Below are 27,323 nucleotides of genomic sequence, written 5' to 3' on the forward strand. Positions count from 1 at the left end.
TGATTGTAGCCAGATGCTGTATATTCTACGTAAGGATTTCTTTTCAACCTCACAGCAATCTCTACAAGATCACTAATATCCCCATTTGATGGATGAGGAAACAGATTCAGGAAGGTGAAGGAACTTTCCCCAGGTCACACAGCAGAGTCTAGATTCACTTGTTCATTCAGGAAACACTGACTGAATTTCAGCTTTGTTTCAGGCTAGGCACTGGGAGCACTGCAGTGAATGAGTTAGAGCCTCCATCCCAGGACCCTCACAGCCTATTGAGTGTCTTTGTACCTTTTTCGCAGCGTTTGTCATCTCTGTAATTGTTAAAGTCCTTGTTAAAAGCTCCTATGTGCATGTGGGCAGGGAGAGCTTTCTCTAGATCTTCCATTCACCCTTTGAAGGGAGTTGCCTTCTTCCCAGGGTGTAGGGCTGGCCCTGCCCAGGGCTGAGCTGGCAAAACCAAAGAAGCATCCTGCCTCTCCTTTCCACATCATCCCCTGGGACTGCTGGGTGCACATGTCCGTGACAACCTTGAACTCCATTCTTGTCCCCCACTCCACTTATTTTGTTGCATTTCATGATATATATTACAGAAATACCATGTTCATTGTAAAATTTTAAAAAAAAAGGAAAACATAGAAAAGCAAAAATTCTTAAACGAACAATAACCGATAATTCTAAATCATGCTAAGGTGGTTAAAATTTTATTGTATTGCCTGCCAGACCTTTTTCCTCTGTAACTATAATACAATTACTAAAAAATAGTAATAATAACACTAATTTTAGCTAACCCTGACATGGGTTTCTCTGTGCCAGACACTGTTCTAAGCATCTCAGACATGGAAACTCATTTAATCTTCACAACAACTCAGTAGGCTAATTACTATTGTCCTCATTTTACAGTTGTTCAAAGTGAGGCAGAGAAAACATTTAGAAGCATACATATTATTCTTTTAAAAATGGGATCAGTCTGAACATACTATTTTGTGGCCTACTTTTTATCCCTTTACAACAAATGAACAATAATAAATTTACTTTCCTAGCATAATTTTTCATGACTATTTAGCATTCCAGCATTTGCACATACTGTAAGTTACTCAACCAGCCTCCTTCTCAGCCATTTTTCTGATTTCCTTTTTCTTTCCTTCCCTCTGTCCCTCCCTTCCGTCCTCCTTTTTTGTTTTACCTATGAATGGCACAGGGATGTCCAATCTTGTAGCTTAGCTTTGAAAACCTGATTAATAACTTCTTGGCTGGGCGTGGTGGCTCAGGCCTATAATCCCAGCACTTTGGGAGGCCAAGACAAGAGGATTGCTTGAGGTCAGGAGCTTGAGACCAGCCTGGTCAACATAGCAAAACCCTGTCTCTATTTTTTATTTAAAAATTAATTAATTAATTTTAAAAATCGTATTTAGGATAACTCCTAGAAGTGGAATCATTTGGTCTCACGATATACATGTTCTAAGCTTTCCGACATCTCTTGCAAACTGCCTCCAAGACAGGCAACAACGTTGGGTTCTAAAGGAGTATGACCTGTGTCCCACGGAGTGATACCCATCAGAATGACAGATGCTCATGACATTGACCCAGCAATTCCATCTGGGAGTTTACCCCATAAATATTGTTATACACTTGCAAAATGACCTGTGTATAAAATTACTCGTTGCAACCCTGCTGGTGATAGCGAAAGATCAAAAATAATCCAGATGTTCATAACAGGGAACTAGTCAAGTAAATTATAGGACATCTATACAATGAGATACTGTGCAGTTGTAAAAAAGAATTAAAAGCCTTTCTGTGTATTCATGTGGATAGCTCCTCAAGACATACTAAGTGCAGAACAGTGGGAACGGCATGCTATTTTTGTGTGGAAATGGGGACACATGACAGCCCACATCCATATTTATATGCACATGCATAAACTCTATTTTAAAAAATATTATTATTATTTTTTGAGACAGGATCTCACTCTGTCACCCAGGCTGGAGTGCAGTAGCAACGATCATGGCTCACTGCAACCTAGGCTCAAACTATCCTCCCACCTCAGCCTCCTGAGTAGCTGGGGTTACAGGCATGCACCACCACACGCTCATAAGTTTTTAATTGTTTGTGGAGATGGGATCTTGCCATGTTGCCCAGACTGTCTTGAACTCTTGGGCTCAACTGATCCTCCCACCTTGGCCTTCCAAAGTGCTGAGAATGCAGGTATGAACCAACATGCCTGGCCAATAAACTCTAAAGTAGTTGAAACGGTGCCTACTTACCTACTTGTGGGTGAGTTTGGTGAAGGCATAGAGACCAGGATGATGGATAGGGACACGGAACAATTTCTTTTTTTTTGATCACTTTTTTTTTTTTTTTTTTTGAGACAGAGTCTCGCTCTCGCCCAGGCTGGAGTGCAATGGTGCGATCTCGGCTCACTGCAACCTCCTCCTCTCGGGTTCAAGTGATTCTCCTGCCTCAGCCTCCCGAGTAGCTGGGACTACAGGCGCCCACCACAGTGCCTGGCTAATTTTTGTATTTTTAGTAGAGACTGGGTTTCACCATATTGGCCAGGCTGGTCTCAAACTCCTGACCTTGTGATCTGTCCTCCTTGGCCTCCCAAAGTGCTGGGATTACAGGCATGAGCCACCGCACCTGGCCTCTGATCACTTTTTATATTTTTTAATTTTGAAAACAATCTATATTCTTATTTAGAGAACTAGTCTAAAAAATTGCCTTTTTATGCCGTTAAATATTTTTAGGTATGATAATATTATAGTCATTTTTATAACACTTATCTTTTAGAGATATATACTAAATATTTTAGAAATATTTAGAAATGAAATTATATGATATCTGGATTTGCTTCAAAATAATACATGAGCAGGGGAAGTGGATGGGTATATATTACAGATGAAACTGACTTGGACATGAATTAATGACTAATGAAGCTAGGAGACTGATAAGTGGAGGGTTCATTATGCTATTCTATCTACTTAAAAGAAAATTTATTGAGGTGAAATCTACATATAATTAACCATTTTACAGTGAACAAGTCTATGCCATTTATTACATTCACAACGTTGTGCAACCCCCCATGCCTAGTTCCAAAATATTTCTATCACTCCAAAGTAAAATCCCTGTACCCATTTTATTCCCATTTTCTCCCTCCCTCATCCCTTGGCAACCATCAGTCTGTATTCTGTCTCTATGGATTTATTTATTCTGTATATTTCATATGAGTGGAACCATGTAACATGTGACTTTTTGCCAGGCTTCTTTCACTTAGCATAATGTTTTTGAGATTCATCCATGTTGTAGCATATACCAGTACTTTATTAATTTTTTGCGGCTCTATAATACCTCATTGTATGTCTATACCACAATTTGTTTATCCATTTATCTGTTGATTGACATTTAGGTTGTTTCCACCTTTTGACTCTTGTGAACAGTGCTATGGACACATGTGTCCATATATTTGTTTGCGTTCCTGTTTTCAATTCTTTTGGGTATATAACTCTTAGAAATGGCATCGGGTAATATGATAATTCCATATTTAACTTTTTGAGCAACTGCCAAACTTTTTTCTAGAGTAGTTTCATCATTTCACATTCCCACTGGCAATATACAAAAGCTTCAGACTTCTCCACATCCTCGACGACCTTTGTTATTTTCCGTTGTCTTGTTGTTATTATTATTAATATCATACCCATCCCAGTGGGTGTGAAGTGGTATCTCATTGTGGTTTTGATTTGCATTTCCCTGATGACTAATGACATTGAACATATTTTTATGCACTTGTTGGCCATTTGTATATCTTCTTTGGAGAAACGTCTATTGTTGTTTCTACTTTTGAATATGTTTTAAATTCTCCACAGTAAAAGAGATACAAAATATTAGATATTTTATTTAAAACGTTAAGAAACAGTTGGTTTTTTTTTTTCCATCTGAGAAGACAGTGGGTTTTCCCTCCTTCTTCCCCTGCTTGAATTCCCCTGAGACCCTTGCATAATTCCCACCCCCACATCCCCATCCATAATTCGGTTTCAAAAAAACATATTTGCTCTTCAAACAAATAAGCACAGGTTTCTTCCCTTTTGCCTCCTCAAAGGTGAGTGTGGGAGTGGGAGAACAGGGCCAGGACTTAGGGTGAGCAGAGGCTGGCTGCCCTACTTCCTTTGGTCCCAGTCTGAGGCTGGCCCTCCTACCCAGCAGCCTTGTGACACCCTCATGTCCCACCTCCACATCTTTGCTGAGGATCCCCAGGGAAGGGAGGGCCCCATCTATAGTGGAAGAAACCTTCTAGGCCCAAATCCAGCCACATCACAAGACTGGATGGCCCAGCCGCGAGACGAGCATGTCAGTGGCTTCCATGGCCAATGGGAGAGGCTTCACCCAGCTCATGTTCTGCTGTGGTTGTCAGGCCAAACAGATGGCTGGGGATAAACAGGGGGTGGTGCTGGGTGGGGTGTGTGTTGGGGTGGCTTTGAATGGCCTCAGCCTCCCTCTGGATCCTAGGGAAAGAGGCCAGTGAGGTGAAGGCAGTGCTTGAGGAAGGGGCTGTCATTTGTGGCCTTCAAAACTTGTTTGCGATGTTTTTTCAGCAATAAAACTCTTGTTCAAACAAACGATTGCAGTGGTAAGACACGAAAAGGAAGCTGTTCCTGCTGATGAAGGATGAGAAACCTGGAGCCTTCCCTCCCTCCATGCCACATGGCAGACACCTCAGGGAATGCTGGGTCTCAGGAGAACACGCCGATCCCATTAACACACAGTCTTCATATGAAACCATGTGGGAACTCAACACATGCTGTCTCCTCTCTAACCTGAGATCCTCGCCCCGTTCCACAAAGCGAGGCAGCCTCTTATATACCCCTCACCAACCAAGTACTGGGGTAGTGGCCAAAGGGGAGAGACAGGCCAGGGTGTTGGGTGGGCCAAAGAAATCTGAGAGGGACAGGAGCTGCGGTGGCCTGGTCTCTGAGCATGCAGAGGCTCCCTTCCAGAGAGAGAGCTTGGAACTCAGTCTCTGCCTCCCTCCTTCTCTCCCTCCCTCCAGCAGAACTGCCCTGCCCCAGGTGGTTCATACCTTGCTAGTCCCCTAGGCCGACACCTTTTCTAACCTTAGGAGACACATAAGAAAAGGAATCTCTCCCCTTCCCCACAGAATACTATTTTTTTTTTAAACAATGTCTCTCTCTGTCACTTGGCTAGAGTGCAGTGGCGCAATCATGCTCACTGCAACTCTGCCCCCTGGGCTCAAGTGATCCTCCCACCTCAGCCTCCCAAGTAGCTGGGACTACAGGAATGGACCACTATGCCTGGCTAATTTTTGTATTTTTTGTAGAGATGGGATTTCGCCATGTTGCCCAGGCTGGTCTCAAACTCCCAGCCTCAAGTGATCCTCCCACCTAGGCCTCCCAAAGTGCTGGGATTACAGGCATGAGCCACCGTGCCTGGCCCACAATACCTTGATATAGTTTCTTCAAGCCCAGATTCTGGTTCTTAGCACAGTCAACCTATAGGGTGCCCCCCCCACCCCCCCCATATTCCGTGATAGTCATGCTGGGTTAGTTTCTCTAACCAGAGGATGGGCCCATTCTTCGCTGTGGGATGGTGTGTGGGGACATTGGTGAGGAACAAATAAAGACTTGGGCAAATAACTTTGTTCTGAGGTTGGTTATCTTATCCACGGGCTGAGCATCATAGTACCTATTCCGCGGGGCTATTTGGAGGATTAAATGAGATAATGTGTATCAAAGCCCAACATCACAGGAGCTCAGCGTAGAAGCAGTTCCATACCAGAGAAAGGGATGGCTTTGTCCCTTACGTGTTGTGTCACCTCAGATAAGGCATTTCCCCTCTTTGAACTCCAGTTTTCTCATCTGTAAAATGAGCAAGTTTAAATTTTTTTTTTACTTAAAAAAGGGGCATATTAATATCTACCCTTCACAGTTGCTATAAGTAGAGGCGATTCACATGAGGTGGTTAATACCTGGCACAAAGAAAGTACTCAAAACAAGATAGTAATAATTGCAATTATTGCTACTTTTACTATTATTAACTTAACTAGAAGGGCAGTGTGGTTTTATAGTTAAGCACATAAGCTTTGCAGCCAAATTTCCTAGGTTTAAATTACAATTCATCACTGGAGCTGTGTGACTTTGAGCAAATTACTTAACCTCTCTGTGCCTACAGTTCATTAACTGTATATTAATTTACCTACTTCATGGACTTGCTGTGATAATTAAGTTATTGTATGTAGAGCACTTTGCAGAGTGCCTGGCAAATAGTAAATGCCACAAACACATTTGCTGTAATTATTATTAGTAATAAATATCCATATTTGTATTATTATAGTCATTAACAACTCGGCTCTGTGAGAGCCTTCTCCTTGGATCCAATTAAGAGACCCACAAACCAACAGATCCACCATCCTACAAAAGGTTTAGCCCCCTCAGAAGCTGTGCGACCTTGGGCTAGTTACCTCTCCTCTCTGAGCCTGCTTTTATTTATCTACAAAATGTGAATTGTAATAGTACCCATAATGATACTTCTAGGTTGTTTGACGTGCATTAGTGAGCGATGACCCGTGGGAAGCTTCTAGCTTCTAGTTAATTAAGCCCTGGTCCTCGCGCTCTGCCTGAATCCAACTCCCTACCCCACCCAGCCCTCCCTCCCACCGCTGACCGGGAGCGCTCGAATTCCCTCCTGCTGGGCGCGAGGGAGGGGGGGCGTCCCGCGCCCGCTGCCAGGCCCTATTTCTGGGGGCCGAGCGATCCCGAGGCCTTGCCAAGCTTCCCCGGGGATCAGGTTTCTGCTGACGCGGTGCCAGGCACGTCTGCTTCCAGGAACCGGCAGCCGCTTTTAGCCGCGGGCCGCACATGAAAGGGCTGCAGTCGGAAACGTGACGTTGTGTCAACAGGCGAGGCAGGTCAGCGCTGGGTGAGACCATCCCGGCAGGCCCGGCGGATCACGCCCTGTCTGAAGGCGGCCAGATCCCCAGCCTCCGCTCCCCTGCCTCCTGCCACCTCTCCTTGGCCCTGGAGCCAGCGCTTCGCCCCCTGACACTCACACACCCCGCTTTTTAAACAGAAGTCCTCTTTGTCGGCAGCAGGCATTAGGCTGGGGTGCACGCCCCTCCCCGGCACCTCCCTCTGAGCGCACTTGGATGCCGCTAAAACTGGGCTGGAAGAAAGGTTAAGGGCGAACTATAAGCAAAAAATGAAGTGGAGGGACAGCTGCAACTTTAGGGGCTGTTTGACAGGGGCAGGTTCCCATGGGGGATTCTGGGTTGACTGTGTGTGGAACCCTCAAATCTTTTTTTTAGTTCAGGTTGCTCCAACCACTTCCTCCTTTCCCCATAGCTACTCCTCCTGCAGTGGCCTAGGAAAAAGGAGGGTTATGCGAAAAGAGTTTGGTCTTGGTTTCAACCCCCGGCTATATCACCAGGGTAAGTTTGATTTGTTGGGTTTTTTCCAAAATAGTCTAGCTAGAGAGGTCTGGCAACTCATGGAGCAAATGAGGTGTTTCACAGGCATGAGACTTGGAAGCCCAGGCGTTGAGCTGGGAGAAAGAGTGGCTTACAGAATTTGTCATCTGCCTGCTCTGGGACTTGTGAGAAGGGCTCGGAATTCTTATTTTATCTAGTCAAAAGCAGGCGTGGAGAGGGAGGTGATAGACCACCAGCTATTGATGCCAGGCTTCCAACTCCTGGTCCCGGCTCCTTGCACAACAGCCTGTGGCCTGGGGACAGTTACGTGCATTCCGTATGCATCTAGCACAAGCAGAAAATGTTCACTTTCACCTGCTGGCCCATCAGGAGACAGGGAAGGTGACACGTGAAGCGAACAGTCTTCATGGTCAGGTGGAGCCTCTGCCTGGCTGAGAAATCCCTAGGGCCAGCTTCCCTGCTGTGCTCCAGACAACCAGGGGGTTCTGGCAGATTGGGATGCTTTGGGAGCTGGAGCGTGTTGAGTCAGGCGCTGGCCATCAGGAAACATCAGGACGCCTCTGAGAGGGAGTATCCCACAGGAATGTTGCAAATCAAGGCAAAGGAGAGAGGCAAAAATACACGACTGGGTCATTTCCCACCTTTCCCATGGAATTTTTTTTTTTTTTAAATAAGAGCACTTGTTGAAGGAACACCCAATATTCATTCACGCACAAACACACCGGAGAGGAAGTCCAGGAAGGATGTAGAAAATAATTATGGGATGTTGCCTCCAGCAGGAATAAGACAGGATATGGCAAATCCATTAGACCTTGCTAGATTTGAAAATGCTAGACTGCTTTGGCAAAGAGGTGCTATCCCAGCATCAATTAGTATTGCATAATAATCCAGTAAATCTTTTCTCAATGTGCCTCTCCCTCCAGGAGGCTCCCCAGACACTGTGGCCCACGGTGTCATATCTTGGTTTTCTGTCAAGTTCCAAGGACCACGATGAAAGCAGGCAGGGGAAAATATGCTTTTTACTTAACTCTGGAAGGAGGTAGAGGATGATCATGAACCCCTGGCAAGGGTTAAAAAAAAATTAAACTAATATTTACCTGCCAAGATGACTAAGCTTATTCTGATTGAATGCAAAGCACATGAAAAGCTGAATGAAATTACACTGAGATTAACTGGTTTGCTTCAGCCAAGAAAGAAGGACATGGGAGTCAGCCATATCACACCAATTGAGCTATTTAAAAAAATTCAGGAGACCATCTTTCTCTTCCACAGGAAAAGAATTATTTTATTAAGTATTTTAAAACAACTACTTAACATTTACTCATAGATAAAAATATTTACAATTTTACACCTTCAGGAAGGCTCCAAAATATAAACACTGTACCTCTCCCTAGAGAAAAAAATTATTCTTCTCTTCAAAAACAGGAATACATTCATTTTTTCTCACTGTGTGAATCAAGTAATTATACAAATAAACATCTGAAACATTTTCCTTTTTTAATATATTTATATAATATATATTTATAACAGCTTTACAAATAAAGGCAACGACTTAATACCAAAATAAAAACAGGAAAAGAAAAAGTTAAAACACGATCAGCAATCAGGCATAGTGCATTTCGAAAAGCTGCTGCGGAGCTGGCTGGACACATCGGGAAAACAAGTACTCTGGACCAAAAATAAAACTTCTTTGAAGGAGACAGAATCCTTTTTAGCAATAAGGACACTCCATATGCCGTTGGGCAAGAGGAATTAGCCTACAGAAAGGATCCGGCAGTGCCAAGGCTTGGTTAGGCCGTTGAGAAGCTAAGCTTGGTTAAAAGGAGTTTTAGGATGGAATTGAAAACTGAGTCTAGTTCTGCTTGAAGGGAGCAGCTTTTTACTCAGCTTTGTGCACTTTGGGGTGCTCGCTTGAGGTGTCTGCATCTCTCAGACCTTGGTTTGGTTCCCTGAACAGTAAGTACTAATGGTTAGGCCTAGAAACAGGTGCCAGAAGCCCAGGGAACTCCTCCCTCCCTCCGGGGCAGCTCAGCTTGTACAAGGTGCCCATTTTCAGTTCCTTAGTAAGCTAATCACTACGAAAGCCTGAGTAGGGAACTACATTCTCTTTATTCCTCCGAGGCAGGGGTGGGGAGCAGACCTGTGGAAACCTCCCCAAACCACTACCGTGCTATGCCAGTGCCTGCTACCTCACCATGTTAGCAGAAAGCTCGGTCTGACTGCTCTCTCCCCGTCGTCTGGTGAGTCACGTCGACAATAAAGGCAAAAGGGTGGGGTCCTAACAGCTGGTTGGGAGCTGAGCCCTGGAAAGCCCTCTTTTGAAAGTACCTTCTGATCAAAAGCCACAGACCCAGCTCCCAAACTGAAGAGTGACTCACAGACCAAGACTTTGAAGCTTTTGAAAATCCAGCTGATGTGTATCAAAGGGGGCTATTCTCTGGGTGGGGAAAAGCCCAGACGTCTGCTACAATCTCCCCCAAGTCTCCTGACGTCAAGCAATCCTTCGTGACTTCCCTATGCCAAAAGGAGCTTTAAAGTCCTATACCAACACGCAGGCACACATGTGCACGCACACGCACATACATACATACATACACACACACACACACACACACACACACCCTGAATCTTCTCTCCATGCCTCAGATTATCTCAGTGTACACAATGCAACAATCTCGCAGCATTCACAAAAACTTTTTTGTTGTTTTTTAGGAAGTAGCGAGGAAGGAAAGCAAAGCAGCAGGATCCCCTAGAGAGTTTAGTCTTTGGTTTCTAAGTTTAAAGGGGGGATCGGCTTCAGAGCTTGGAGCAAGACAGAAGAGTCGACGGACGGATGAGCTGGCAAGGGAGAGGGGAGTCTCTGGGGCATGAGCAAGGGAGCCGAGATCTTGTCTGGGTTCATGAAGCTAGAGAGGGCTGCGGCAGAGGCGTTGAGGCCTGGGTATAGCACTGGCACTGAGGTGGGATACCAGCACTTCTCCAGCATGGGCAGGTAGGCAGTCGCTGAAGGTGGGATCAGGTAGAAGGGCAGGCAGAAAGGAGGCTGGTGTGGGTGTGGGCCCAGGAACGGGGAGCTGATCAGGTCACTGCTAGTGAAATGGCCTTCATCATCCGAAAGCTGCATCCGGTTCTTTTTTGTGGGGGGTTCTTCGGTTTCTTGCTTAATTGCGCCGATCCTTTCTCCCATGGTGAACCTGCGTCCGTGGTCACTTTTGAAGCACGGCTGCTCACTGCGCAAGTCGCCTTTCTCCGATTCTCCTCCATAGCCACTGTCTGTGTCCGTGTCACTGCCGCTCTGCTCCCCACTCGAGTGAGCGAAAGTCCGCTGGATGACTGGCACGCAGTTTTTCCCAGGACCTTCCGAGCCTTTGGCCGGAGAGCTGGGTTTTTCCTTGAAGTCCATCACTCTGGGAGCTGGGTCTGATGGCTTCCTGGAGGTACCACCCTGCAGCAGCTCCGAGACCACCCGGTGGAGGTGGGTGACAAGCTGCGAAGACTTCAGGTCCCGAGTGTTCTCGTGCTTGGCCAGATACTGAAGCACCTCCCGGGCACATGTCTGGAAACCTGAGCAGAACATCTCTTGGCCTGTTTCGACATTTCTCCCTGACAGCTCACCTGGGGAAACAAAAGTCCGAAGGAAAACGTTTCAGAGGGCCTGTGGTGCACCTGGATACCTATACTCCAAAAAACCAGGTGCTTTAGTTTTTGTTAAAAAAAAACAAAACGCATTTACTGATTTGTGTTCCTAACTCCAAAAGTGGTATGCTCAGAGAAGAATTACACTGAAAAGCATAAATAATTAAAATAATCCATATATTAACACTCAGATAAAATGATTTTTAATGGTTGCATAATATCCTATCATGGAAATGGACCATAATTATTAATAGAGATGAGCTGTTTCCCCTCTTTTGGATTGTATAGGTGGTTTGTGAGTTTTCTATGTAAGTGAGGCAGCAAAGAACATTCTGATGTATTTATAAACCTAAGAGTCAATGCATACAACACTGCACTGTGGCAAAATGGGCAGAGGCCGGATAGTTATAAAATGAGGAAAAGAATGAAGAAACAATGATCACCTAAAGTAAACTAATTTTCAATGATTTGTAAAAGTTGCAGTCATGCTGTGACCTTTAATTAGGCTATTTCTATGTCTTCTCCACATATTCTATCCATGATCCTCAAGACATTAGGTATGACCATCTTCCTATTTTGAATGAGGAAACTGGCAGAAGCACTTGCTGGGTTTTTGCAATTTTCATCATATGAGCCTTCGAGAGGAAGGCAGAGAAGAATGAAATGAGGGAGTGGGTAGAATAATTCTCCCCAGTCTGTACAGTATTATTTGGAAGAAGTGAGACTAGAAGGTTAGAAGGTGACTCCGATTATCTGGAAGTCAGTAGAAACGAATGATGAAACTTCCGTGGTTTCGCTAGATTGTGCAATTCACCAAGATACCTAGTGGCTATTCAGGGAACCACATGAAATGCAGGAAAAACTCGTGCTGTATCCTGCCAGGATCACACCACACACCAAGTGACAAGGAAGCAAAGAAACAGGAAAACACTGGGGCATACCCACGATTTCTTCTCCAATGAAAGAGGGCTAAGAAGACCAACTGTAAAACACCCACAATGCAAATTATAGGTGCCTTGGCATTTTAAAAGGGAGTAGGGAAATCTCCCAGAACCCAGAGACTCTCAAGCTAAAATGCCACAGGAATATCTTATCATTTCACTAATACGTATTCATGCCAGGTGGCACACTGCATTTCAAATGAAAAGTCTGACCTTTTAGGAAAGATAAAACTGCATGTCCCCCAATGAACGTGTATAAGCAATTTGTTGCAGTAATGTTTATTACATCAGATGTTGAGCCCACAGGCTCTCTATTTGCGCTCAAACTCTTAAAGAGAGGATAGCCAGAATCAGCACTCACCAGCTTGTAAACCGCTCTGCAGGGCAATGATTTTCTGCTGCTGCTGATCAATTAGGTTTGTTAGTGCTTTCACATGCTTCAAGGTAAGTTCAAGAACCACTGCTTTCTCCAAGTGACCCAAAGTCTGGAAGGAAAAGAGCCTTAGTCAGCGGTGAGATCAGAGAAGTCCCACCTTTGGGACATTTATTAGCAATGAGAAATGAGAAAAGAAAAAAATAAGTGGAATAGTCTTTCCTGGTTGGCTGTTTTAAGTCTGTAGATCATGCTTTTAAAAAGATAGACAGATACACTCATATATATGTGTGTGTGTGTGTGTATATATATATATGTAATATATATATAATTAAATAATTTAAAAAAACGGGTGCCATCTATCTTTGGAGGCATTTTGGAAGCTGCAACTACCTCAGGAAAATGCTTTGACAGATAAATTTCTCCAACAGCCTCTGCCGACCTTAACTCAGGGGAATCCAGAGATAACATTTTCCTGCAGTGGTGTCAACTCAGAGAGGGACCTCTATTATGTCTGGCAGCCAAGAGGCTTTCCCTACTTCTTTCCTTACACCCTTTCAGAACTTCCAGCTCATCCAGGCTTTTTTGTTCCTCCCGAAATACTATTTTTTTTTTCCATTTCCCCAACCAAAGGCTGCGAAGTAGCTGAGGGCTACTGTCAAGAAAGGACAGGCCGTAAAAATCACACACCAAAGCAAGTCCCCTTATTTAACAACAACAACAAAGGTGGGGGGAGTGGTAGAGGGGAAGGGGTAAATAAAATGTGTGTGTCGCTTGGCGTGTTCCTTTAAGTGAGAAAAACTAGGGAATCCTGAAAATCACCAGAAGTTAAAACTCCTGAAAAGGAAGGCCAGTTGGTGTTGGAGCCAACTTGAAGAGGTCCAAGTGGTTCTCGCCTCATTTGCATGAGTCAGCCAGAAAACGCCAGGACTGTGGAGGAGGACCCCACCACAGAGCCACCCGCCAGCTCTGATCCGCCAGTCTGGTCTGCAGTTCCCCGCGGAACCTGCAGGCGGCGAGTGACCCGCCCGCCCTCTGGGCAAAGGACTAGGTTGGAAAGGCGCCAGCTTCTCACTTACTGTAAGTTTGAGATGTTCGGGTAGGAGATCCTTCAGCTGGGCGATGCACTCGTTAATCCGGTCACGTCTCTTTTTCTCGATGAGCCGGTGCGGCAATTTGTAGGTCTCCTGCAAGACGCACGGGGAGGCGGTGGGCGCTTGGGGAAGGAGATGAGAAGCCTATCCTCCCAGCCCCGCAGCAACAGTCCGGCAGAGGAGCAGAGGAGCAGAGTAGCACCCAGAACCATCATCTGCCCTTTCTTTTCCAAGTCACTCAGAAGAGGCACCGAGCCCACACCCTGCATCCCCTCGCCAACCTCAAAGCGAAAAAACTTTTCTTGGAAACTCAGCGCGCGCGAGGGGCTGAGCGCAGGGTCCCTAGGGGTGCACTTGCTTACCTTGCTGTCCTCGCTCCGCTTTATTCCCCGTCTTGACTTGTACACTTGGTACATGTGGGCAGGGTACATCCTGCAGGAAGAGAGACCAGGAAGGGTCGTGACTGCTTGCGCACGGCTGCAGGCGTTCTGCCGGGCAAGAACCCCCCGGTGCGCCCGGAGCTGCTCCAAGTTGAGAGTGGCGCATAACATGGGGCTGGAGTTGAGGCTTGAAGGGCCAAGGAGTGCCAACTTACCCTGGTAGGTCTCCGTGCTCCAGTCCCGGTGCTTTGGGCAGGCAGGCGGGGGGTGGTTGCGCGCTGGGGATCCGCTCCATAGCGCGGCGAGCCGGGGCCACTGCGCGCTCCTGTCTGCACTAGCGGAGCGTCTGGATGAGGACTGTCCTGGAGCGGGCTTCGGGGGTCTCTCCGCAGATGTTCCTCTGAGTCTGAGCTCTTTGAAATCCCCTGGGCTGCTGGAATCCTCGGCTTTGAGATGCAGCTTCAGTTGGGGGCGTGCATGGCCCGGTGTCCCCGCGGCCTCTGGCTCCGACTCAGCGCAGACTGGCGGTGTGTGCTCCCTGCGCGGTCTGCGCCGTGCGAGCCAAGTGAATGAGAAGTGGGGCGGGCAGGGAGGCGGGAGGGAGCGGGTGAGGGGGGGGCGGTTAGGGCGGAGTGGGGGGTGGGGGGGCAAGCCGAGGAGTAATGGAGAGGCTGCGGGCTGGGTTAAATGGGAGCGAGTGGGTGGGTTGGAGCTACGTGTTCTACCCTGTGACTCCAGGCACGTCTGGCCACTGCCGGGGAGGGAAGGAGCGACCTGCCCGCCCTCCCCCGGCTTCATCACATGAGTCTCACGTGTTGGACAACGCTCCGGCGGCTGCTAGGGAGCCCCCACCCCCAGCCCCGGCCCCCAGGTGTCTGCGGCTGCGGCCGCCTTTCCCCGAAGAGGGGGTGGCAGCGCGACCTGGGTCCTGCCCAGTTGGGTGGGGGGCGCGGAAGCTGGAAGGGAAGGGGGTGCTGGGGGAGGGGGAGAAGTTGGTAACGTGGGCGAACCTGCCCCAGGGAAATGAAGTAAGTTCCCGTCTCCTGGGAGGGAACGGGGGAGGACGGATCCGCCCGCGTCTGACTCAAGCCGGGAGAGGAATATCCCCTTGCTAGCTCCAGCCCAGCCCTCTTCCTCCTCCCCCGCCCGGCCCGCTTGGAGGAACCGGCGCGCAGCGGAGGGAGTCGCCCGGCCCCCCAGCCTTCCCCAGAGGCTGGGGTTTCTTTCCGTCCTGGCTTCCCTGCCCCCACTGCTCACCCTCGCGTCCAGGAATTGCCCGCCTTGGGGAGGGACCGAGGGGCGGGGCGGATGTCACCCCATGGGAAGCGGGCCGACGGCCAAGCGCAGGGGCAGCTGAGGCTGCCGCCGAGCACGCCGCGCGCACCTGACCGTGGAGGGTGTGAGCCGAGGGCCCCTCGCTCCCAGGAGCTCTGCCTCTGGGCACAACCTGCGGGCGGGCGGGCACCCGGTTGCGCAGCCCCCTGGGTGCCCCAGTGTCACCCCCTTCCTCCCGGCCAGTCAAGCACAGAAAGACACCGGGCGCGGTGCCCGGCGTTCCCTCCCTCCTCTGCCCCCTCCGGAGCAGAGGCGCCCGGGTCGCCTCCCCTCCGGCTGCAGCGTTACACAACCACGGCGGCGGCGCCTGCCCTGCAGCAGCGCAGGGCGTGACGCTTCACGTGGCCGGGCTCAGGTCGTAGCACCGCGGACCGCGAGCTTCTCTGCGTTGACCCAGGGACTGAGACCCCGGGGAGATGGTGTGCCAGCCCGGGTCGGCCCTCTCCCTGCCTGTTGGGAAGTTCGGCGGCGCTGTTTGCGGTCTGCACCCAGGGCAGGAGGGATGAGAGAGACAAGAAAAAAACCCGCCTGTTACAGTGAAATCTTAGCAATCATGCAGTCGACACATATTTGTTGAGCCCCCTACTCTGCTAGGCGCTGTGCTTGTTGATGGATCCGACACGGATCCTGCCCTTGAACTTACAGAGCCTCTAGGAAGAGGATAAACTGAGCAATAAAGGAAAGGCAGCCCTGGGAAAATTGTATCGAGGCCACTGGCTGACAGAGGGAAAAAAAAAATGAGAACTTGTGTTGCTTTGTGTTTTGTTTTTAATTTATCGTAACCAAGATGCCTAGGTAGAGAAGCGGGGCAGAAGCTAACCCAAAGCCCCAAGCCTGGGGCGGAAAGACCTCCTCCAGCGGCCCCAGATCTCTGCGATCTCACTTAGGCTGCCGGAGGGCCCCACCCACCTCCCCCGGAAAAGTCCGGGCTCTGTGACCTTCTCACTTAGCCGGGAGCAGGGAAAACAGCTTAAACTCCAATCCCGCGGTGTGAGCAGCGCTGATACAGTCAGAGGAGGGAGCCAGTGGAAACTCATGACTAAAATAAGGCCTGGCTGGGGATTTCACTGACCTCTGCGCTCCCCTGCCCTGCAAGTTCGGGGAGTTGAGAGATGACTGTAAGCCTTTCCCACTGCGCTTCGGGTCAGTCACCCCACTGCTGAGTGACCTGGCTGTAGGAAGGATTGAAAAAAAAATGGGGTCACTGCTGAGACTGGGCGAAGAGTAGCCTCGGGTGCAGTTAGGGGGTCAGTCTTAACTGGCAGTGTCCTTGACGACCTAGAGAACTGGCATTCATAAGTTGACCAAACTGGGAGTGTATTTCCTACAGGTCGCCTTGGAGAGCTCCCACTTCCTGTTTATATTTCACAAGCGTCAAACTCATTAGCAAGTGTGAGAAATGCCTCCTTTTCTAACTGCTAACTGGCATGACCTCACTTCGGGGCTCAGAGATCCCTCCCTGCCAGAATGTACTTTTGCTGGCCAAAGGGGGAGACCGGAGTGCGCTCTGGAAACGTGCTTTCAATCTTGGGCGACCTGCTTCATTGTGTGACTTTAATAAGGATGAAGAGTTGTCATGACTGCGTCAAAACCACCGTTCCACCAGGAAATAAGCACTGGGAGAGGACAGGACACATACCCCTTCCGCCGACAGCCCCCACCCGATGGCAAGAGTGAGCCCAAACCTTGCAGCTTCCATGGCTCATGGCTCATGGCTCATGACAATATCATTCTTAAAATTCTTTGAGTTTATCAACACATTTTGCCCTTAGCTGCCCTACAACTGTAAATAACAAAATGTATGCATTTCCTACTTTTTATTTGTTCCGAATGTGTTCTCAAGCTTCAAGAACTGTTCTCATCCTACCAGACTTCCACCGTATCAGGATTAAAAAAAAAAATCTCTTATTCTCTCCATAGCTTATGGCTTTTAAAAAATAATAATTTGAACAAACAATTCCTACGTGGCATAGATCTTTCCATCCTGGAGAATGTTACTATTTCAGTCTGTCATCTTTTGTAGATATTAAAAACCTTTTGTATGTCAATTTCTTTGCTCCTCAACACTACCTTTTAGGCAGGTACTAGTATTAGTTCGATTGGTTTAACACATATTTATTGTTATTCAATGCCAGACACTGAAATAGGCCCTAGGGATGTATAACATATTCTGTTTGGAAAATTGAGGCTCAAGGAGGCTAAATAACCTGCCCCAGGTTATATAGTCTGGGATTCAGTCTGAGACAAGCCCCCAGGTTTGTTGGACTCCAAAGCTTGTGCTCTTAATCACTATACTTACAGGTCGCCTGGTAGGGTTGTTTGGGTTGTGCACCGCTCAACTCCAGGGGGAGCTATTCACATTGCAGTCTGTGTGAGAGCACCCTCTGGAGTTGTGCAATGTGGCAATGAGCAGCTGCACTGGGTAATCCTGCCATTTTGTAGTCATCCCTGCTGTTTTGTCTCTTCTAAGTGGGGAGAGAACATAATTTTGTACAAGAGAAAGATGGGATCTTTCTCTTCTTTCCTGTTGGGACTCAGCATCTTGGTGGCCTTACACTGTGTGCTGAATGAGTCTACACTGTTACTATCTATAGTAACTCCTGGGTCCTTCCTGTGCAAGAATTTAGAGCCCCAAGCTCCCCTATGCATCCCCACAACTTGCTTGCTCAGATATCACTTTTTACCTGCTTATGAAGCCTCAAAAATTTTTATCTCAGCTCACAGTAAGAAATACCTTTTACATCATGTCTCAATACAAACACATATGTCTTTATACACATCTTAAGTATATTTAAGCATAGGGCAGCCAAAGCTTGGTTGGGCTATAGCAATAAGTGACTGCTACCCTCTCTCCTATACTCCTGAGTAGCCATTGCTTTCTTAAAAAAGAAAAAAAAAATTTAGCCACTTAGAAGTCAATCAGGCCAAGTGTGGTGGCTCATGCCTGTACTCCCAGCACTTTGGGAGGCCAAGGCGGGCAGATCATCTGAGGTCAGGAGTTCGAGACCAGTCTGGCCAACATGGTGAAACCCCAGCTTTACTAAAAATACCAAAAATTAGCCGGACATAGTGGCGGCTGCCTGTAATCCCGGCTACTCAGGAGGCTGAGACAGGAGAATTGCTTGAACCCAGGAGGCAGAGGTTGTAGTGAGTGAGCTGAGATCACGCCATTGCACTCCAGCCTGGGCAACAAGAGCAAAACTCCGTCTCAGGAAAAAAAAAAAAAAAAAAAAAAAAAGACAATGCATTTCAGACAAAAATTTCACAGAACAATATTTCACTCTTATTATATACATTCTGATATTTTCTAGTTTAGTCTCATCTGTTTTATTAAAAGTATTCAGGTCATGACTTACTAAGTTGATCTCACCACTCATCAATGGATCATGACCTGAAATTTAAAAACTTGCCTGCGGGGCACGGTGGCTCACGCCTGTAATCCTAGCACTTTGGGAGTCCAAATCAGGTGGATCATGAGGTCAGGAGTTCAAGACCAGCCTAGCAAATACGGTAAAACCCCATCTCTACTAAAAAAATTAAAAAATTAGCTGGGCGTGGTGGTGCACGCCTGTAGTCCCAGCTACTAGGGAGGCTGAGGCAGAAGAATCACTTGAATCCAGGAGGCAGAGGTTGCACTGAGCCGAGATCATGCCACTGTACTCTAGCCTGGGCGACAGGGTGAGACTCCATCTCAAAATAAATAAAAAATAAAAACTTGCCCTACTCTAGAGATAGTGGTGTATTTTTGGCTTGGCCCCACCAGAAAGACATCAGTGGCATCTGCACACTTGCAGATCTTCCAAATAACTTATAAAAATGTTAAATAAAATTGCTTATCCTGGTCGGACTTAATGGTATACAGGTCTCCATTCAGGAAAACGTCTGTTAATTCCTACCTTTGTTCCCTATTTATAATCACCCTTCTCATTTTCTGCTCTTTTAAAAAATAATGGCATTTAATTCTTTAATTGAGAGGTAAACATAAAATACAGATCTTAAATGTTTGGTGCATGATTTTTGGTAAATGTACATCTATGTAGCCACTGCCCCACACAAGATACAGAACATTTTTATCACCCCAGAAAGTTTCTTTATATCTTTTTCCAGTCAATCCCCCAACCCCCACAATTACTCTCTGATTTCTATCACTATAGATTAACTTTGTCCATTATTGAGATTCATATAAATGAATGTACTCTTCAAAGTTTCTGTCAATATAGTTTTGAGATCCTACCATATTATCACTTGTATTAGAATTTTGTTCTTTTTTTTATTGCTGAGTGTATTTCATCGTACACATATAGCACAGTTTAGCTAGTTCCCTGTTAATGGATATTCAGGTTGCTTCCAGTTTGGGGCTGTTATGAATGAAGCTGCTATTAACATTCATGTACAAGTTCTTTTGTGAACGTATGTTTTCATTTATGTTGGATAAATATTAGGAGTGGAATTCTTGGGTCATAGATTAAATGTATGTGAACTTTATTATAAATTACCAGACAGATCTTCAAAGAGGTGTTACCATTTTACAATACCACCAACAATGTATGAGAATTCCAGCTGCTCCACATCCTCACTAACATTTACGGTAGACAGATTTTTAAATTGTAGCCATTCTAATGGGTATGAAATAATATTTTATTGTCATTTTAATTTGCATTTCCCTGATAATTAATGAAGTTGAGCACTTTTTCATATGCTTATTGGCCATTGGTATATCTTATTTTCTGAAGTATTTGTCCACATCTTTTGCTTAGTTTTTAAATTGTTTATAATTGTTGTGTATAGAAATACAATCCAATTTTCTATATTGACTTTGTATCCTGCAACTTTGCCATTATATTGTTGACTTTTAGGAGTTCCTTATATATTCTAATTACAAGTGCTTTGTCAGAAACATGATTTTATTAATGATGTCCTTTATAAGTAGAATTTTTAATTTTGGTAGAGTCCAATTTATCAGTATTTTCTTTTACAGCTTGTGTGTGGGTCTTTATCAAAAAATTTTGCATGACTCAATTCAGAAAGATACTATATTTTTCTCTAGAAACTTTATAGATAAGATTTTTGTACTTAGGTCTGTGATCTGTCTCGAAATAATTTTTTGTTTATGGAGGTGAAAGAAGAGTAAAGATTCAGTTTTATGTTCCAGCAATACTTAACGAGACTTTCCCTTCCCAATCAGATTTACCTCACCACTTTGTTGAAAATCAATCAACCATATACGTGTGGTTCTATTTATATACTTTCTATTTTGTTTTATTGGTCTGTTTGTCTAGGTTTCACCAATACCACACTATCTTGATTACTGGAGCTTTACAGAAATCTTGAAATTGGATGGTATAAATCTTCCAACTTTGTTCTTTTTAAAGATGGTTTTGGCACAGTGGCTCATGCCTGTAATGCCAGCTCTTTGGGAGGCTGAGGTGGGCGGATCACATGAGGTGAGGAATTTGAGACCAGCCTAGCCAACATAGTAAAACCCCATCTCTGCTAAAAATACAAAAATTAGTTGGTCGTGGTGGTGGGCACCTGTAATCCCAGCTACTCAGGAGGCTGAGGCAGGAGAATCACTTGAACCTAGGAGGCAGAGGCTGCAGTCAGCCGAGATCACACCACTGCACTCCAGCCTGAGCGAGATATCTAAAAAAAAAAGATTGTTTTGACTATTTCGGGTTCTTTGCATCACCATATAAATTTTAGATTCAGCTTTTTTCTTTCTTCAAAGAAGCTTGCTAGAATTTCTATGGGAATTGCATTATATCTATAGATCAGCTTAGGAAAAATGAACATTTAAACAATATTACGCCTTCTTATCTATGAATATGGTATAGCTTTCCATTTTTTTATGTCATCTTCATTTCTTTCAGCAATATTTGTAGTTTTCTATGGAGAGGTCTTACACATCTTTTGTTAGATTTGTTCCTAGCTATTTGATTTTATTAAATACGTCTGTAAATTTTAAAACATTTCCCAATTGTTTATTGAGTGTATATAGAAATGCAGTCAATTTTTGTATCTACAGCCTTGCTAAATTCATTTATTAGTTTGAGTAGTATTTTTGGTAGGGTTCTTCACATACACAAACATGTTGTTTGTGAACAATGACATCTTTACTTCTTTTCTGATCTTTTAATTTTTTTTTTTTGCCTTAATACTTTATCAGGATAATGCTGGTCTTCTAAAACAAGTTGAGAAATATTACTTCTTTTCTGAAGGAGCTTATGTAGGATTGGTACTATTTCTTCCTTAAATGCAGAAGCCACCTGAGCCTGAAATTTTCTTTGGGGGAAAGTTTTTTACTATGAATATAATTTTATTAACAGATATTAGTCTATTTAGTTTTTCATTTCTTCTTTCATTAGTTTTGTTCATTTGTGTTTTTTAAGAAATTTGTCTATTTCACTTAAATTTGCCAATATATTGGTATAAAATTTTATCCGTTTCAATGTTTATAGTCAGTAGGGATAAACCCCTTTTTACTCCTTTTAAAAATTTTTGTTAATGTATGTATTTTTCTTGATTATCTTGCTAAGGGGCCTATCAATTTTATTAAACTTTACAAAGATCTGAATTTTGATATTATTGATTTTCTCTATTGTTTGTTCATCTTATATTTCATTAATTTTCTTTTTCCTTCTTTTTACTTATTTTGGATTTATTTGCTCTACTTTTTCTGGTTTCTTGCGATGCAAGGTAATGTGATTTTAAAGCTTTCTTCTTGTTACTTTTATTTTTTTATTTTTTATTATACTTTAAGTTCTAGGGTATAGGTGCACAACATGCAGGTTTGTTACATATGTATACATGTGCCAAGTTGGTGTGCTGCACCCATTAACTCGTCGTTTACATTAGGTATATCTCCTAATGCTATCCCTCCCTGCTCCCCCGACCCCACAACAGGCCACAGTGTGTGACGTTCCCCGCCCTGTGTCCAGGTGTTCTCATTGTTCAATTCCCACCTATGAGTTAGAACATGTGGTGTTTGGTTTTCTGTCCTTGCGATAGTTTGCTCAGAATGATGGTTTCCAGCTTCATCCATGTCCCTACAAAGGACATGAACTCATCATTTTTTATGGCTGCATATAGTATTCCATGGTGTATATGTGCCACATTTTCTTAATCCAGTCTATCGTTGTTGGACATTTGGGTTGGGTCCAAGTCTCTGCTATTGTGAATAGTGCCACAATAAACATACGTGTGCATGTGTCTTTATAGCAGCATGATTTATAATCCTTTGGGTATATACCCAGTAATGGGATGGCTGGGTCAAATGGTATTTCTAGTTCTAGATCCCTGAGGAATCACCACACTGACTTCCACAATGGTTGAACTAGTTTACAGTCCCACCAACAGTGTAAAAGTGTTCCTATTTCTCCACATCCTCTCCAGCACCTGTTGTTTCCTGACTTTTTAATGATGGCCATTCTAACTGGTGTGAGATGGTATCTCATTGTGGTTTTGATTTGCATTTCTCTGATGGCCAGTGATGATGAGTATTTTTTCATGTGTTTTTTTGGCTGCATAAATGTCTTCTTTTGAGAAGTGTCTGTTCTATCCTTCGCCCACTTTTTGATGGGGTTGTTTGTTTTTTTCTTGTAAATTTGTTTGAGTTCATTGTAGGTTCTGGATATTAGCCCTTTGTCAGATGAGTAGGTTGCAAAAATTTTCTCCCATTTTGTAGGTTACCTGTTCACTCTGATGGTAGTTTCTTTTGCTGTGCAGAAGCTCTTTAGTTTAATTAGATCCCATTTGTCAATTTTGGCTTTTGTTGCCATTGCTTTTGGTGTTTTAGACATGAAGTCCTTGCCCACACCTACGTCCTGAATGGTATTGCCTAGGTTTTCTTCTAGGGGTTTTTATGGTTTTAGGTCTAACATGTAAGTCTTTAATCCATCTTGAATTAATTTTCGTATAAGGTGTAAGGAAAGGATCCAGTTTCAGCTTTCTACATATGGCTAGCCAGTTTTCCCAGCACCATTTATTAAATAGGGAATCCTTTCCCCATTGCTTGTTTTTGTCAGGTTTGTCAAAGATCAGATAGTTGTAGATATGCGGCATTATTTCTGAGGGCTCTGTTCTGTTCCATTGGTCTATATCTCTGTTTTGGTACCAGTACCATGCTGTTTTGGTTACTGTAGCCTTGTTGTATAGTTTGAAGTCAGGTAGCATGTTGCCTCCAGCTTTGTTCTTTTGGCTTAGGATTGACTTGGCAATGCGGGCTCTTTTTTGGTTCCATATGAACTTTAAAGTAGTTTTTTCCAATTCTGTGAAGAAAGGCATTGGTAGCTTGATATGGATGGAATTGAATCTATAAATTACCTTGGGCAGTGTGGCCATTTTCACGATATTGATTCTTCCTACCCATGAGCATGGAATGTTCTTCCATTTGTTTGTATCCTCTTTTATTTCATTGAGCAGTGGTTTGTAGTTCTGCTTGAAGAGGTCCTTCACATCCCTTGTAAGTTGGATTCCTAGGTATTTTATTCTCTTTGAAGCAATTGTGAATGGGAGTTCACTCATGATTTGGCTCTCTGTTTGTCTGTTATTGGTGTATATGAATGCTTGTGAATTTTGCACATTGATTTTGTATCCTTAGACTTTGCTGATGTTGTTTATCAGCTTAAGGAGATTTTGGGCTGAGATGATGGGATTTTCTAAAGATACAATCAGGTCATCTGCAAACAGGGACAATTTGACTTCCTCTTTTCCTAATTGAATACCCTTTATTTCCTTCTCCTGCCTGATTGCCCTGGCCAGAACTTCCAACACCATGTTGAATAGGAGTGGTGAGAGAGGGCATCCCTGTCTTGTGCCAGTTTTCAAAGGGAATGCTTCCAGTTTTTGCCCATTCAGTATGATATTGGCTGTGGGTTTGTCATAAATAGCTCTTATTATTTTGAGATATATCCAATCAATACCTAGTTTATTGAGAGTTTTTAGCATGAAGGGCTGTTGAATTTTGTCAAAGGCCTTTTCTGCATCTATTGAGATAATCATGTGGTTTTTGTCTTTGGTTCTGTTTATATGATGGATTACGCTTATTGATTTGTGTATGTTGAAGCAGCCTTGCATCCCAGGGATGAAGCCAACTTGATCTTGGTGGATAAGCTTTTTGATGTGCTTCTGGATTCGGTTTGCCAGTATTTTATTGAGGATTTTTGCATCGATGTTTGTCAGGGATATTGGTCTAAAATTCCCTTTTTTTGTTGTGTCTCTGCCAGGCTTTGGTATCAGGATGATGCTGGCCTCATCAAATGAGTTAGGGAGGATTCCTTTTTTTCTATTGATTGGAATAGTTTCAGAAGGAATGGTACCAGCTCCTTTTTGTACCTCTGGTAGAATTCGGCTATGAATCCTTCTGGTCCTGGACTGTTTTTGGTTGGTAGGCTCTTAATTATTGCCTCAATTTCAGAGCCTGTTACTGGTCTATTGAGGAATTCAACTTCTTCCTGGTTTAGTCTCGGGAGGGTGGATGTGTCAAGGAATTTATCCATTTCTTCTAGATTTTCTAGTTTATTTGCGTAGAGGTGTTTATAGTATTCTCTGATGGTAGTTTGTATTTCCATGGGATTGTTGGTGATATCCCCTTTAGCATTTTTTATCGTGTGTATTTGATTCTTCTCTCTTTTCTTCTTTATTAGTCTTGCTAGCGGTCTATCTATTTTGTTGATCTTTTCAAAAAACCAGCTCCTGGATTCATTGATTTTTTGAAGGGCTTTTTGTGTCTCTATCTCCTTCAGTTCTGCTCTGATCTTGGTTATTTCTTGCCTTCTGCTAGCTTTTGAATGTATTTGCTCTTGCTTCTCTAGTTCTTTTAATTGTGATGTTAGGGTGTTGATTTTAGATCTTTCCTGCTTTCCCTTGTGGGCATTTAGTGCTATAAATTTCTCTCTACACACTGCTTTAAGTGTGTCCCAGAGGTTCTGGTATATTGTGTCTTTGTTCTCATTGGTTTCAAAGAACATCTTTATTTGTGACTTCATTTCATTATTTACCCGGTAGTCATTCAGGAGCAGGTTGTTCAGTTTCCATGTAGTTGAGCAGTTTTGAGTGAGTTTCTTAATCCTGAGTTCTAATTTGATTGCACTGTGGTCTGAGAGACAGTTTGCTGTAATTTCTGTTCTTTTACATTTGCTGAGGAGTGCTTTACTTCCAACTATGTGGTCAATTTTGGAATAAGTATGATGTGGTACTAAGAAGAATGTATATTCTGTTGATTTGGGGTGGAGAGTTCTGTAGATGTCTATTAGGTCCACTTGGTGCAGAGCTGAGTTCAAGTCCTGGATATCCTTGTTAACTTTTTGTCTCGTTGATCTATCTAATGTTGACAGTGGGGCGTTAAAGTGTCCCATTATTATTGTGTGGGAGTGTAAGTCTCTTTGTAGGTTTCTAAGGACTTGCTTATGAATCTGGGTGCTCCTGTATTGGGTGCATATATATTTAGGATAGTTAGCTGTTCTTGTTGTATTGATCCCTTTACCATTACGTAAAGGCCTGCTTTGTCTCTTTTGATCTTTGTTGGTTGGTTTAAAGTCTGTTTTATATGAGACTAGGATTGCAACCCCTGCTTTTCTTTGTTTTCCATTTTCTTCGTAGATCTTCTTCCATCCCTTTATTTTGAGCCTATGTGTGTCTCTGCACATGAGATGGGTCTCCTGAATACAGCACACTGATGGGTCTTGACTCTTTATCCAATTTGCCAGTCTGTGTCTTTTAATAGGGGCATTTAGCCCATTTACATTTAAGGTTAATATTGTTATGTGTGAATTTGATCCTGTCATTATGATGTTAGCTGGTTATTTTGCTCGTTAGTTGATGCAGTTTCTTCCTAGCATCAGTGGTCTTTACAATTTGGCATGTTTTTGCAGTGGCTGGTACTGGTCGTTCCTTTCCATGTTTAGTGCTTCCTTCAGGAGCTCTTGTAAGGCAGGCCTGGTGGTGACAAAATCTCTCAGCATTTGTTTGTCTGTAAAGGATTTTATTTCTCCTTCACTTATGAAGCTTAGTTTGACTGGATATGAAATTCTGGGTTGAAAATTCTTTTCTTTAAGAATGTTGAATATTGGCCCCCACTCTCTTCTGGCTTGTAAAATTTCTGCTGAGAGATCCACTGTTAGTCTCATGGGCTTTCCTTTGTGGGTAACCCGACCTTTCTCTCTGGCTGCCCTTAACATTTTTTCCTTCATTTCAACCTTGGTGAATCTGACAATTATGTGTCTTGGAGTTGGTCTTCTCAAGGAGTGTCTTTGTGGCTTTCTCGGTATTTCCTGAATGTGAATGTTGGCCTGCCTTACTAGGCTGGGGAAGTTCTCCTGGATAATATCCTGAAGAGTGTTTTCCAGCTTGGTTCCATTCTCCCCATCACTTTCAGGTACACCAATCAAATGTAGATTTGGTCTTTTCACATAGTCCCATATTTCTTGGAGGCTTTGTTCATTTATTTTTACTCTTTCTTCTCTAAACTTCTCTTTTTGCTTCATTTCATTCATTTGATCTTCAATCGCTGATACCCTTTCTTCCACTTGATCGGATTGGCTACTGAAGCTTGTGCATGCGTCACATAGTTCTTGTGCCATGGTTTTCAGCTCCATCAGGTCATTTAAGGTCTTCTCTATGCTGTTTATTCTAGTTAGCCATTCGTCTAATCTTTTTTCAAGGTTTTTAGCTTCTTTGCAATGGCTTCGAACATCCTTCTTTAGCTCGGAGAAGTTTGTTATTACCGATCTTCTGAAGCCTACTTCTGTCAACTCATCAAAGTCATTCTCCATCCAGGTTGGTTCCATTGCTGGCAAGGAGCTGTGATCCTTTGGAGGAGAAGAGGCTCTCTGATTTTTAGAATTTTCAGCTTTTCTGCTCTGGATTCTCCCCATCTTTGTGGTTTTACCTGCCTTTGGTCTTTGATGATGGTGTCCTACAGATGGGGTTTTGGTGTTGATGTCCTTTCTGTTGATGTTGATGCTATTCCTTTCTGTTTGTTAGTTTTCCTTCTAACAGTCAGATCCCTCAGCTGCAGGTCTGTTGGAGTTTGCTGGGGGTCCACTCCTGACCCTCTTTGCCTGGGTATCAGCAGCAGAGACTGCAGAACAGCAAATATTGCAGAACAGCAAATATTGCAGAACAGCAAATGTTGCTGCC

The 27,323-nt window shown here is 44.3% G+C and overlaps 1 protein-coding gene and 1 long non-coding RNA gene across 2 annotated transcripts in view; one reads left to right on the plus strand and one right to left on the minus strand.

Moving 5' to 3' along the window:
- Nucleotides 1-8,684: 8,684 nt before the first annotated feature.
- Nucleotides 8,685-14,663, minus strand: BHLHE40 (basic helix-loop-helix family member e40). Its single transcript, XM_003264924.4, has 5 exons — nucleotides 14,066-14,663; nucleotides 13,833-13,902; nucleotides 13,456-13,563; nucleotides 12,365-12,488; nucleotides 8,685-11,041 (listed from the first exon to the last, which is right to left on the minus strand). The coding sequence occupies exons 1-5, from the start codon at nucleotides 14,143-14,145 to the stop codon at nucleotides 10,185-10,187; spliced, it is 1,239 nt and encodes a 412-aa protein (XP_003264972.1). The 5' UTR covers nucleotides 14,146-14,663; the 3' UTR covers nucleotides 8,685-10,184.
- LOC100588387 overlaps nucleotides 13,903-27,323 on the plus strand; it is a 77,321-nt gene continuing 63,900 nt past the window's right edge. Inside the window, exon 1 of the long non-coding RNA XR_004027553.1 lies at nucleotides 13,903-14,069. This is a non-coding gene — a long non-coding RNA (uncharacterized LOC100588387). The remainder of the gene's footprint in view (nucleotides 14,070-27,323) is intronic.

This window comes from Nomascus leucogenys, chromosome 21 (assembly GCF_006542625.1).
Source record: "Nomascus leucogenys isolate Asia chromosome 21, Asia_NLE_v1, whole genome shotgun sequence".
NCBI classification, from domain to species: domain Eukaryota; kingdom Metazoa; phylum Chordata; class Mammalia; order Primates; family Hylobatidae; genus Nomascus; species Nomascus leucogenys.

Coding starts and splice junctions, on each gene's coding strand:
- BHLHE40 (XM_003264924.4), bottom strand. CDS start 14,145: ATGGAGCGGATCCCCAGCGCGCAACCACCCCCCGCCTGCCTGCCCAAA. Junction 13,903..14,065: donor GAGCACGGAGACCTACCAGG/GTAAGTTGGCAC, acceptor CTCTTCCTGCAG/GATGTACCCTGCCCACATGT. Junction 13,564..13,832: donor AGCGGAGCGAGGACAGCAAG/GTAAGCAAGTGC, acceptor TGCGTCTTGCAG/GAGACCTACAAATTGCCGCA.